The sequence below is a fragment of the Lepus europaeus genome, chromosome 18 (genome assembly GCF_033115175.1).
Source record: "Lepus europaeus isolate LE1 chromosome 18, mLepTim1.pri, whole genome shotgun sequence".
In the NCBI taxonomy this organism is placed as follows: domain Eukaryota; kingdom Metazoa; phylum Chordata; class Mammalia; order Lagomorpha; family Leporidae; genus Lepus; species Lepus europaeus.
Genome location: NC_084844.1, coordinates 68256704 through 68270971, shown reverse-complemented (window position 1 = coordinate 68270971; position 14268 = coordinate 68256704). Strand labels below are relative to the sequence as shown.

Here is a 14268-nt window from a genome sequence, read left to right as displayed (position 1 = left end):
CAATTTCTGTTTGATGTGAAAGGTCTTTATTTCACCTTCATTCACAAATGAGAGCTTGGCAGGATATAATATTCTGGGCTGGCAGTTTTTCTCTCTTAGCACCTGGGCTGTATCTCGCCATTCTCTCCTGGCTTGTAGGGTTTCTGATGAGAAGTCAGCTGTGAGTCTAATTGGAGATCCTCTGAGAGTAATCTGGCGTTTCTCTCTTGCACTTTTTAGGATCTTTTCTTTGTGTTTCACTGTGGTGAGTTTGATTACGACGTGTCGTGGTGAGGATCTCTTTTGATCATGTTTATTAGGGGTTCTATGAGCTTCCTGTACTAGGATGTCTCTGTCCTTCTCCAAACCTGGGAAATTTTCTGCTAGGATCTCACTAAAAAGGCCTTCTAATCCTTTCTCCCTTTCCATGCCTTCAGGAACTCCTAGAACCCGAATGTTGGGTTTTTTAATAGTATCCTGTAGATTCCTGACAGTATTTTTTAGATTTCTGATTTCTTCTTTTCTTTGATTTGATTGTTTCCTTTCCTGTTCTCTGTCTTCTAAGTCTGATATTCTCTCATAGTGTCTTCCTTGCTCTTGTTACCTCGGCTTCTATGTTTTTTGTTTGGCATGTTGGAGATAATTTGTGGTTTTTTTTTTTTTTTTAATTGCTGTGGTGTTTTTTTTTTCTCGTTATATTATGCCTCTACGTGAGCTGTCTGCTTTGTTGGAGCCTTAGGGGCTGTGATGGGTGTGGCCAGAGAGCTATGCTTGTTTCTTCAGGTTTAATGCTGTGTAAAGAGTGACTCTCCCAGATTGCTCACTCACTTGCTCCTTGCTGGCTCGCTCTCTCTCTCTCTCTTTTTTTTTTTTTTTGACTCAGTTGGGAGTGGAGTTGAGGGTAGTTGAAATCTGGCCTCTGTGAGTATTCGTTTTATCTACCCCTGGGACCATACACAGAGTTTATGCAGCCCTCAATGTGTTCTCCAGTTTCGCTAAAGATACTGAGTTTGGCTGAGCTTTACATATGTAAAATCGCGGTGCTCTTTGTTTTGCTTGGTGAGTGAAGAGAGAGGCCTCTGTTCCCCCTCCCCCCAATGTCTTGGGCTTCTGAGGTCTTTGTCTTACCCTCCTGGGTTCCCGCGCTGGCGAGATTCTGTGGCTCTGGCTCCTCTCCTGCCGCTCGGCTCGTCTCGGTTGGTTTTCCACGCGGTCGGCTCCCTGCAAGTCCTCTGTGTCTCATCCACAATATCCGGAAGCATTTCCTCTGCAGTTTTTTTCTTGAGTCTTTTCCTGAGGCTACAGTAATTCCACTTTTATGAAAGTTTATTTTCCCAAACTAAGGCGCATGTCCTCACTATCCGCCATCTTGGCTCCGCCCCCCCAGAAGTGTCTTTTCAAGGTGAAGGCAAACTGAGACTGAGGGGCTTTTGGAAAAACTTTGAACAAAACACATTTGCCATACTTGGTTAAGACACAGCATTTATCTATTGAGATGCATCAGATGTGTTAACATTAGCTATAAGGTACAGTGGACATGGTGGATGGCATATAGCAATATGATTTTAGTAATCTATCATGAGGTGCTATTTTTTTACTGGATTTAGCAGGTATAATTGGGCTACCTAATGGGGTATAGCTTGAATAATCACCTTTCTGTTAAATAAATCTGAGGTAGTAAATGTTAGTATAGGAAGACATTGAGTTTTCTTTTATTGGTCCTTCTTGGTTATTTTAATCTGGGATCTGCAAATTCTCATTTTCTCTAGCCAAGTTGTAACTTAAAAACTTTATTTTATTACGCATCATGTTGGACTAACTTTGCCACTTCTGGGATTTTTTTTAGTACATCTGACAACTGGAAATTTACACAATAGTATAGTACCAAGTAAAGTACTTATTTTTCTTCTGATACATATTTTGGAATTCTTCTAAAATTCCTATTGAGTACTCTTGTTAAATTTAGTTGCACCCCTGGTTAAGACTTATTGGAGCCACTCTACTGATTACATCTATGAAACTTTGTTAATAAATGCATATAGAACCTGGGAAAGTTGATTTATATCTTATGCTGTAGAGACATAAGACAGAACATCTTTTTTATCTTTTTCAATTATATAATTTAAAAATGAATTTTAGATTTTCAATAGGATCAAATTGTGTACTTTTCAGAAATGTATACATGCAGACAACTATAATTTATGCATTTTACATTTTCCTTCTTTAGATTTTTAAAAAGCTTTACTGAGATTGCTGCTGTGATATAGCAGGTCAAGCCCAGCTCTGGCCATTGCGGCCAGTTGGGAGTGAACCAGTGGGTGGAAGGCATCTCTGTCAATGCTTCTCCCTATCTATAACTCTTACTCTCAGATAAATAAAGAAATCCTGTAAATATTTAAAAATAAAAAATAAGGAAGACTGACCTCCCTCGAGTTGCAGAATAAAGTCACTGAAAGGTAATTACCAGCTCAGAGATGATACAGGAATTTGAACAGCACAATTCAGACATTATATCTCATAAAAATTGACCAATAGCTGTGGGCCAACAGTCAGTGCCCAATGACACTACCACTCAAATCATAATTTCATGTCCATTCTCACTTATACAGGAAAAGGAGTAAAAGCAGGAAGTCCATGGCATCCCTTTATCTGTCTCTGGGCCTAATTTGTGGGAGAAACCACAAATTAAGTTCAGATCTCAAAAAAATAAAGTTTTGTTAAATACTTAACTAAATGGAGTGATTCATAGATGAATTTCAGGAACTTTTGGGTAAAGAATTACCAGGTAGTGCAATTTCAATTATTCATGAACATTTTAGAAGGCACTCACCCCAATTTCCAGCCATTTTAATACACTGAATAGATTCAAATAATTTTCCTCACTGCAAAATATGATGCATTGATGGGTGAAAAAATGTTTTAGTAGGTAAGATCAAGCATCATTTTAAAAGATTAAAAATGGGTTGTTGAGGAACATTAGTTTCTTCGAATATTTTAAGTTAAAAAAATTCTTGGAGTCTTTTCCTGAGTATCTGTAAGAAGTATATATTTAGGGGGCTGGTGCTTTGGTGCAGCAGGTAAAAGCCCTGGCCTGCAGTGCTGGCATCCCATATCAGCCCTGATTCCAATCCCAGCTGCTCCACTTCTGAACCAGCTCTCTGGTATGGCCTGGGAAAGCAGTGGAAGATGGCTCATGTCCATGGGCCCCTGCAGCTGCACAGGAGACCAAGTAGAAGTTTCCATTCCTGGCTTTGGATAGCTCAGCTCTGGTTGTTGCAGCCATTTGGGGGGTGAATTAGCAGGTGGAAGACCTCTCTCTCTTGCTCTACCTCTCTCTGTATCTCTGTCTTTCAAATAGATAAAATAAGTCATAAAAAATATGTGAGGTTTTTAGAACCATATTTTAATTATGAGATTTAAAAATAACAATAAATTTAATGACAATTGCCAAGAATTCTTTCCATATTTGAATTTCTCCACTTATACTATGTTTCTTTCAGATGTAAATATGTCAAACCAAGAATTACTGAGGAATTGGATAATTATGTGGGTATCTCATGTGGTCAGGAAAGTTCTGATATATCCCCTCTGTGTCCCAGGAGGCTGATTTTCCAGCTGATATATGGATCATCTTCATTTCTTCCTAATGCAGGCATGCATTGGTATCTGGGAATCTAGCATCATCTGCCCATGATGTCAGCAGGTCAGGACCATGGGAAATCTCCTCTGGCCTCCTTCTCAGCATGTGCCATTCCAACCACTCCCACCATCTTCACAGAATTCCTGACCCCTGGGGCTTTCCTCATATGCTCAAGAGCTGTGTGGTTGGTTTCTGTGTCTGTGGGTGTTAGTGTGAGGGTGAAAGGAACCTTGGAGAGCAGGACAGGTGTCTGTCTCTTGGTGGCATAGGTGACAGCCATAGATCTGAGGTGTTAAGTCAGGTATTCAGGTGCACCCTGTAGATCTTGGCTGGTCGAGGAAGAGACACCAGTGGCACAGCCTCAGTTCTGGAGCTGGAGAAAGGGTGAATTTTTATTAACATATTTTAGAAAGTTGAAATTTTAAGGAATTTTTTGTCAGAAAATGCTGCACTGAAAGAAGACTGGAGAAAAGATGAATAAGGTTGAGATTTTAAGGATTTTTTTGGTCAGAAATTGGTGCACTGAAAGAAGACCAATGCGTCTCCAGGTGTACAGAGTACAGTTCTAAAAATTCTGTAGAAAGTCTGTCTCATCCAAGATGGCAATGGGATGGAGCTGGGGGTTCAGGCCATTTGGGATGAAATGTGTGTGGGTGAATGTCTATTGCACCTCTGTCACTATTTACCTATCTGTAAGATTAGTGCTACTAGTGAAATGTCCCTGCATTCCCTGAGAAATCCTCGTGAGGTGTGTGCAGGCTGACTTACACTATGTGGCAATTGCAATTTTGGGGTTTCATGGTATATCATCTTCTAGAAAAATTTCTGTTTTCCTGCATTGTGTAGCCTGCCTTGCACTACTCTTTCAAGGTTACAGAACTTTATACAAGACCTAGTTTGCAAAAATGTGGAAGTTTGGATACTCTGTGACAATCCCGTTTGCAGAGAGAGAGATGTCTTCCATTTGCTGATTTACTCTCCAACTGGCCACAATGGCCAGAGCTGCACCAATCCAAAGCCAGGATCCAAGAGCTTCTTCCAGGTCTCCCAAGCAGGTGCAGAGGCCAAAGGACTTGGGCCAACTTTTACTGTTTACACAGGCCATAGCAGAGAACTGGAACTGAAGTAGAACAGCTGGGATTTGAACTTGCACCCATATGGGATACAGGCAGCTGCTTTACCTTTTAAGCCACAGTGCCAGTCCCCAAAATAACTTTCATTAGTGTAAATTTTACTGAATATAGTTTATTTGAACAATAACTAAGTTGTATTGTTTTTGTTGTTACATTGTCATTTAATAAAAGTTTGGCAATGCTTTCATTAAAGCAATGATAACTTCTGGTTAATCTCTGCCACTTAATAGAGGTGGGGGCACTTGCCTATATATTTCCATGTTTAAACATTTATTCCTCCATGGTGAAGTTGACATTTTCTCTATTTATATATTCAAGATTCTTTATTCATTTTACCATTCCTTTTTCTACAGTGTAATGTAGAAGGAAAGATGAGAAATTTTCTTTTAAATCCTTGCATTCACGTTTTCTTCCAGGTATGGTTCAGGGCAGCTCCTGATATTTCAAAAAGCAAAGAAAATTAATACATCACCTGCAAATTGTGTGCTTTTTAAAACATATTTATTTTATACATTTGAAAGACAGAGTCACAGAGAGTGATAGAGAAAGAGAGCAAGAGAGAGACAGAGAGAATCTTTTATCTGCTGGTTCATTCCCCAAAAGGCCACAATGGTCAGAGCTGAGACAATCTAAACCCAAGAGGCAGGAGATTCTTCTGTGTTTCCCACATAGTTGCAGGGGTCCATGCACTTGAGTCATCCTCCAGTACTTTCCAAGTCATATTAGCAGGAGCTGTATCTGAGGTAGAGAAGCTGGGACTCAAACTGGCACTCACATGGGATGCTGGCTCTGCGGGCTGGGGCTTTAACCCACTGGGCGATCACACTGGCCCCTGTAAGTGGTTTTTTTATTCCCCAACTTGCTGTCAGTTTTCTTTTTAGATTAATAATAATTTATTAATGGAAATGGATAAAGGAAGATGAATTTTATTCTCAGGGAATATATAAAAACAAGATGAATGGTGAATATGTCATGGCTATGAAGCATTGCAGTTATCCAAGATAAGGCAGTTTTGTCGCTCACCTTTCTGTTGCCATAGCAAAATATATATTTGTTATATGATTTCAGTTGAAGCTTCAAGGACAATATTCTAAATTTTGGGGTCATGATGTCCAATAGAGTCTTTAGTGTTATACAGATGATGTAGTGGGCAGTGTTTTAGTGCCACCCTGGAAGTAAACACTTAACATTCTGCAAGGGAAAGAGTTACCTAGGGCTAAAACACAAATCAGTTGCATTTATTTTTAATTGTTAGAGCAATGCAGTCCTTAATAGTTTGAGGAGATGAACTTGATCCTGAGCTAGGACGATGTCGGGAAAATAATCTACTGCAGGTTCTTTTATGTTTTAAGATTTTTTAAAAAGATTTATTTATTTATTTATTTGAAAATCAGAGTTACACAGAGAGAGGAGAGGCAGAGAGAAAGAGGGAGAAGAGAGATCTTTCATTCAACAGTTCACTCTCCAATTGGTTGCAATGGCTGGGCTGCACTGATCTAAAGCCAGGAGCCAGGAGCTTCTTCTGGGTCTCCCACATGGGTTCAAGGGCCCAAGGATTTGGGCCTTCTTCTACTGCTTTCCCAGGTCATAGCAGAGAGCTGGATCAGAAGTAGAACAGCTGGGTCTCACAACGGTGCTCATATGGGATGCCGGTTTTTTAAGCCAGGGCATTAACCTACTGTGCCACAGTGCCAGCCCCAAGATTTATTTATTAACTTATTTGAAAGGCAGAGTAATAGAGATAGGGAGATATGGGTAGTGAGAAAGAGATATCTTCCATCTACTGGTTCATTCAACAAATGGACACAATGGTTGGCCAGGCCAAAGCCAGGAGTCTGGAACTCTATCTGGGTCTCCCATAACCATGGAAGTGGCCCAAATACTCAGGCCATCTTTCACTGCTCTTTCAGGCACTTTAGCAGGGAACTCAATTGGAAGTGGAGCACCAAGGACTCAAATTGTTTGTTCACATGGGATGCCTGAATTGCAGGTGGAGACTTACCTGCTGCACCACAATGCTGGTGCCTACTGCAGGTTCTCAAACAAATCTCTCTGTATTCCCCTCAGTCACAAATGCAGATTATACTGCAGAATTTCTCAGGTTCTGTTCTTGGGTAAATAACTCCACTGCTTTTACTTTAATTTGTTATAATGTTATTTCAGTTCTTTAAATGTTTATGAGTAGAATAATTATAGAAAAAGCCAAAGCTGCTTTCTATTCTTTCTTGAATCTCCTCCCTTATTTTCAAATATTTATGAGCTTGGTAGAGAAAGAAGTTGATGGTGTGAGAGAAAGCTAGAGAGCTCCCATGTACTTTCTTCACTGCCTAAATAATCATATCAAGCAGGGATGGGGCACAACTGAAGCCAAGAGTCAGGAATGGAATCTAGGCCTCCTTCTTGGTTGGCATCACCATTGCTTCCCCTGTTCTGCATTAGCCGGGAGCTGGAAACCAGAGCTGGCACTGAAATCCAACTTTGGAAATTTGATGTAGAGAGAATATCTGAGCTGGCATCATAAACACTAAGTTAAAGTCCTACTGTCTCTTTTAAAATATTTTTTTCTCTGCCATAATTGCATTGACTGTGTATAGTATTTTCCTGGAAATTCTTCACTGTTCAATCCCTTCATAACTTCCCTGATGGTTTCTTGTCTTTTTCCCTGAATACTTCTACATTTTTCTGAACATTGCTCATTCCAGAGTGACTTTTGTCCCCCTTTCAGCCTACTACTGTGCAAATACCCTTGACATAGTCTGGCCTTTGTGAACAGAAATTCCTGTTTCCCTCCAGCTTGGGCATTGTTCACAGCCTTTATACCATAGGTTTGATCCCCTGCTGAATGCTTCTGTGAGGCTGTCCAAATGCTCAACCAATCTAAAATGAAATGGCATTCTTGCTTCTTCTTCCTCCATACCCATGTAGAAGATATACAACTGCCATTGTTTGTTATGTGACAGAGTTGACATGTTGACCAGGAGTGTTTTATCACAGGTGATGATAGCATTTGAAGACCTGGCTGTGTTCTTTACTTGGGAGGAATGGCAGAACATGAACCAAGCTCAGAAAATCCTGTACAGGGATGTGATGCTGGAGACCTACAGCAGCCTGTTCTCCCTGGGTAAGTGTCACTCTTCACATGCCCAATGGTAACATTTTCTCGCTATTTGACAAATAAGTGAGCACTATTCATAAAGTTTAATGAGGGACAGGTATAGAATTTGAGTCCATGAAGAATCTGAATATCTACCACCTGGGAAGGATTTCAAATTGGAACATTTGTTGCATAGCTTCTGGACCAAGCTGTACTTCTTTAATTAACCCAAGATAGTGATTTCACAAAGTCTACATTGTTTCCATTAATAGGGTACTGCATGACCAAACCTGACTTGATCTTCATGTTGGAGCAAGGAGCAGAGCCCTGGATGGGGGAAGAATGCCTACATCAGAGCCTTCCAGGTCAGTCTGCACATAACGGGCAGGGAGGCCAAAGTAGAAGCAGTGCAGCAGATATTGACTGGTGTTCTTTCCATGATTTTTTCCCAAGCCTTACTCCTGAAGACAGCTGGTCTTGTGATTCAGACACAGACATTCTACAGTATCTATGGAGATCAGTATCTCTGGTAAAGGCAAAGGAAATGAAGTTTTATGTGAAAATCAACAACTGATGAAAAACCTCCAGAAACTCAAATTATCACAGAGGAGTGTTTATAGAAAGAAACAAGAGGAGGTAACCAGGGCTGATGTCTGCACAATGAGTTAGAAATCAATTTTCAATAATTGAGCAGACTCTGGATTGCAGAAACAAATTATTTAAACTGGTGGGAATGTATAGCCAAGGTGGTATATTGGGACTTTCTGTAACTGTTGCAGTTCAAAGAAGCTGAGGATGTCAGGTTTCCTTAGAAATATGGGGAAACTGTAAGAGTGCAGATAAAACAGAGAATTTCATTAGAAAAATTTCACAAATGCTGTTTCCCTGGGAAGACAGAACATGAGACAACCACATATTCAAATCTTGTCCCATGAATGTGATCCTTCTTAGAGTATAGACACATTTCACTCTTTACCTTCAAGGAAATGATCTAGTAAAACGTCCCCATATTTATGTTTGAAATATCACAGAAGTACAAAACCCACAATTTTTCTAAAATTTAAAAAGGGGCTCGCGCTGTGGCTCACTTGGATAATCCTCCCCCTGCAGTGCCGGCATCCCATATGGGCCTTGGGTTCTAGTCCCAGTTGCACCTCTTCCAGTCCAGCTCTCTGCTGTGGCCCAGGAGGGCACTGGAGGATGGCCCAAATGCTTGGGCCCCTGCACCTACAAAGGAGATAAGGAGGAAGCAACTGGCTCCTGACTTTGGATTGGCATAGTTCCAACCGTATTTGCCATTTGAGGGGTGAGCCAATGGAAGGAAGATCTTTGTCTCTGTCTATAACTCTGACAAATAAATAAATAAATAAAAATACATTAAAAAATGGACAGGGAAAAATTGGTTTCTAGATTACAGATGAATATATTTATTAAATATTAGTCCATTCTGTGAAGTCTTATTCATTTTTGTGAAAGTAGAAAGTGAGAGAGAAACAGTGAGAAATATATTTTCTATTAACTCTCTCCCCAAATACTAGCAACAGTTATGACTAATCTGAAGCCAGAAGCCTGGAATTTCACCTACTCATCTCTATCACAGGGTCCCAAGCACATAAACCATTATCTGCTGCTTTCCAGTATCTATTATCCCAGAACTGTATTGGAAGCAGAGTAGTCTCGGCTTAAACTGGCACTGTTTTGAGATACAGGCATCTCAAGCAGTGACTTAAGACATCTTACCACAAAAACCACTCAATCATACTTGAAAAAATTCTGGTAGTAAACAGGATCATGGATGAACATTGGAAAATCTATGGATACAATTTAATATATTAATGTATTATGGAGAAAACCTGTATATTCATAAATATGTATTTTCTAATCATTTTGTTAAAATTTTATGATGGAACGAGCATACAAGCCTGAGTCATTCTCCTTCATTGCCCAAAGGATATAAACTTTGGAATGTATTCCTTGCCCTTGAAACTCAATTGGGTCTCACAGCCTATTGTCTTCATACCCCACCCTGCATTATTTTCCAGGTTCCCTAGGCCCCCCCACCCAGTTCCTGGAATTCCCCTCCACTGCTGCCCCCTACCCCCATGCCCAGCCTTAGCCCTCCTTAAAAAGGTCTAGCCCCTGGGAGTTGGGGCCTTCTGCCACCTGCTCCATCTTGTACACACAGCCAGTTAGTCACCCACCTCTGTGGATTAATTTTCTCTGAATAAATTCTGTCTGGCTGTAAATTGATACACTGTCTCCTCTATTCTACAACTCTTTTCCTAACATTTTGGTGCCCTGTGTGAGGAGGCACCAATGCAGAACTTTTCCTAACATCTTATCCCTCTTAAATACAAGTAACTTCATTCCTTTTACATGAGTATGCTAGGAGAAACAATTATATTTGATTCAGTGACATTTTTTTTCTCACTTCAGTTGCCATGAAACTGGATGAACTGATTAAGACCAACCAGAAAAGTCTGGAGGAAAATCTGAATCAGGATGTTATGAAAAATAATAAGACATTAACTTCCAAGGGAGTTGAATTCAGAAAAACACTTAATTTAAGTATAAGCCATATTCCAAAACTGAGTATCAAAAAGAGAAACTATTCAGGAATAAAACCTGAAGAATGCAGTGTATGTCACAATGTGTATCCCCATTGTGGGCCTGATCAACTACAAGCTGGAGAGAAATTTGATGCTACTACGGTACCTGGGAACACTCTCCAGTTCTGTGAGCCTCTTAATCAACAGCACAAAATTCAGACCATGGAGCAGGCACTTGAACAAATTGGACAAGGGAAAGTCTTCAAAAGGAAGAATATATTCTATGAATCTGAGAAGCTTTTTATGGTAGAAACCTGTAATAAGCCAACTGCCACTATTGGCAAGACAACTGAAATACTACAAGATTTCCATAAAAAGTCTAACCTCAGTATACATCAACAAAGTCCCAAAAGAGAGAACGTTTATAAGTATATTGGGCCTGTGGAACCTGTCATTTACCAATCACATGTTAGAATGAATCATAGACCAAATATAGAGAAGGAATCCTATGCATGTAAAACTTGTGGGAAGTCATTCAGTAATAAATTCTGCCATCCCCTCCATCACAGCACTCATATAGTGGAAAACCCTCATGTGTGTAATGATTGTGGAGAAACCACTCACCAGATGTCACCAGGTGTCATTAGACATCAGAGAATTCACACAGGGTTGAAATCTTATAAATGTAATGACTGTGGGAAGTTCTTTGACCAGAAGAAACACCTCATAAATCATCAGAGAATTCACACAGGGAAGAAACCTTATGAATGCAATGACTGTGGAAAAACCTTTGGCCAGAAGTCAAACCTCATAAATCATCAGAGAAGTCACACAGGGGATAAGCCTTATGAATGCAATGACTGTGGAAAAGCCTTTGGCCAGAAGTCACACCTCATAAATCATCAGAGAATTCATACAGGTGATAAGCCTTATGAATGCAGTGACTGCGGAAAAGCCTTTGGCCAGAAGTCACACCTCAGAACGCATCAGAGAATTCACACAGGGGAGAAACCTTATGAATGCAGTGACTGTGGAAAAACCTTTGGCCAGAAGTCAAGCCTCAGAAAGCATCAGAGAATTCACACAGGGGAGAAGCCTTATGAATGTGGTGACTGCGGAAAAACCTTTGGCCAGAAGTCATCCCTCATAAATCATCAGAGAATTCACACAGGGGAGAAACCTTATGAATGCAATGACTGTGGAAATGCCTTTAGCCAGAAATCAACACTCACAAATCATCAGAGAAGTCACACAGGGGAGAAACCTTATGAATGCAGTGACTGTGGAAAAACCTTTGGCCTGAATTCAAACCTCAGAAAGCATCAGAGAATTCACACAGGGGATAAGCATTGTGAATGCAATGGCTGTGGAAAAACCTTTGCCCAGAAGCCACACCTCATAAATCATCAGAGAATTCACACAGGGGATAAGCCTTATGAATGTGGTGACTGCGGAAAAACCTTTGGCCAGAAGTCATCCCTCATAAATCATCAGAGAATTCACACAGGGGAGAAACCTTATGAATGCAATGACTGTGGAAATGCCTTTAGCCAGAAATCAACACTCACAAATCATCAGAGAAGTCACACAGGGGAGAAACCTTATGAATGCAGTGACTGTGGAAAAACCTTTGGCCAGAAGTCAAACCTCAGAAAGCATCAGAGAAGTCACACACGGGATAAGCGTTGTGAATGCAATGGCTGTGGAAAAACCTTTGCCCAGAAGCCACACCTCATAAATCATCAGAGAATTCACACAGGGGATAAGCCTTATGAATGCAATGACTGTGGAAAAACCTTTGGCCAGAAGTCACAACTCAAAATGCATCAGAGAATTCACACCATGGAGAAAGCTTATAAATGAAATGACTGTGGAAAAGCCTTTGGTCCCATCCTTGCATACCGAGGATAAATCCCACTTGGTCTGGGTGGATGATCTTTCTGATGCATTGTTAGATTAAATTGGCCAGAATTTTGTTGCATATCTTTGCATGTATGTTCATCAGGGAAATTGGTCTATAATTACTTTCTCTGTTGTAGTTTTTTCAGGTTTAGGAATGAAGGTGATGCTGGCTTCATAGAAAGAATTTGGGAGAATCACCTCTCTCTCAATTGTTTTGAATAACTTGAGAAAAATTGAAGTTAGTTCTTCTTTAAATGTCTGTCAGAATTCAACAGTGAAGCCATCCAATCCTGGGATTTTCTTTGTGGCAAGGGTCTTTATTACTGATATCATTTCCATCTGGTTGTGGGTGTGTTTAGTTTTCCTATATCTGTGTTGCTCAATTTACGTAGGTTTTATGGATGTCAGGATGGTGGAAAGCCTTTTTGCTGTAATTCATAACTCATAAGATATCAGAGAATTCACACAGGGAATTTTCTATATGACCTTTTTGTACAAGTTATATCTCATGAAATATTAGAGAATTCACCAAGGGGAGAAATGCATGAATGTAATAAATGTGAATAAGCCTTTGTGGTGCAAATCAGACCTCATCAAACATAAAAGAATTCTCATGGGGAGAAATTTTACGAATGTAATGACTCAGAGCCTTTTACCATAATTCAGCCCTCACTGTACATCATCAAATTCATATAGGGAAAAACCCCTTTGAAAGTAAAATCCCTTTAATTAGAAGCCATACCTCATAAGACAACAGGGAATTCACATGGGAGAGAAACATTATGGGTGTAATGAGTGTTGGAAAGCTCCTTATATCAGAATGCACAACATATATATCTAATGAATGAAATACATGTGAGAAAGCCATTTCACATAAGTAATGCCTCATAATCCATCATGGAGCTTGAACAAGGGAGAGACCTTAACAATATAATGAAGGTGGAAGAGCTTTTCCCCAAAATTCATGTACGTATTGTGATAAAACCTTTTGCTGGAAATCACATCCTATCTAACAGACTCATGTAATGGAGAAAGCTTATAAATATTATTAGTGTGAAAAGATTGTCAGAAGTCAATGGTACATCAGAGAATTGACACAGGTGGTTTCTTAGGAGTATAATGATTGTGTAAAAACATTTTCTTTATTTCAGGCTTGTATAGATATAGAATTCACAAAAGGTAATATTCTTTGCATGCTGTGAATTTGATAAAACTGTTAGCCAGAAATTAGACATCAACAGACTTCAGAGGATTCATAAGGAACAAAATTCCATGCAATGACTTTGGAAAAATATTTCTGCTATAAATCAGTCTTCAATTCCCATGAACAGACTCACAAATGAGAAAACATGCATGCATAGAAAAGTTTTGTACCATAAATTATCTCTAGATGGTAAACTAATAATTCACACAAAAGAAAAATCATGAGTGTAATGGAATTGGGAAACCCTTTGCCGTAAGGCAGATTTCCAGGAAGCTTAGCAAGATTACAGAAAAGTCTCTGAAAATGTAACATGTCTGAAAGAATTGTTGGCATCACAGAGTGGAGGATAGCTCAAGTGCATGTGTTTTTGTGACCTGGCATATAAATTGGTATCTCTTTTTCTTTGATGAATTCCTTGTTTATTTATTGAACAGATTTAGAGACAAAGTATTCCTGTCCATTGATTTACTATCATATGCCCACAATTGCCATGGTAAGGTCTATGGCAAAATCTGAGTGCTGAGGGCTGTGAATCTGATTCCTCACTGATAATGCTGAAGACATTGGTTCCTGGTTTGTACACTGCTATGCATGGAAATGTTTTTCTAATTTCTTTTTCAAAGAGTTCATTGTTAATATAAAGAAATGCTTCTGATTTTTAAAATTTTATTTAAATAATTTGTGATCAGTGTGTACTAGTCAGACACTATTACAGGGTGTAGTGCAGTATTTGTACACATTTACACAGTAGAAACTGATCAAGCTAA

At 39.6% G+C, this 14268-nt stretch overlaps 1 protein-coding gene across 3 annotated transcripts in view; it reads left to right on the top strand.

The window, feature by feature from the left end:
- The window catches only part of LOC133747075 (zinc finger protein 260-like), an 85731-nt gene extending 71665 nt beyond the window's left edge, over positions 1-14066 (top strand). For all 3 annotated transcript variants that reach the window (XM_062175215.1, XM_062175214.1, XM_062175212.1), the window contains 3 exons: positions 7747-7873; positions 8119-8211; positions 10283-14066. In XM_062175215.1, the coding sequence (XP_062031199.1) occupies positions 7750-7873; positions 8119-8211; positions 10283-12258 (2193 nt within the window). In that variant the 5' untranslated portion in view covers positions 7747-7749 and the 3' untranslated portion in view covers positions 12259-14066. The remainder of the gene's footprint in view (positions 1-7746; positions 7874-8118; positions 8212-10282) is intronic.
- Positions 14067-14268: the final 202 nt, after the last annotated feature.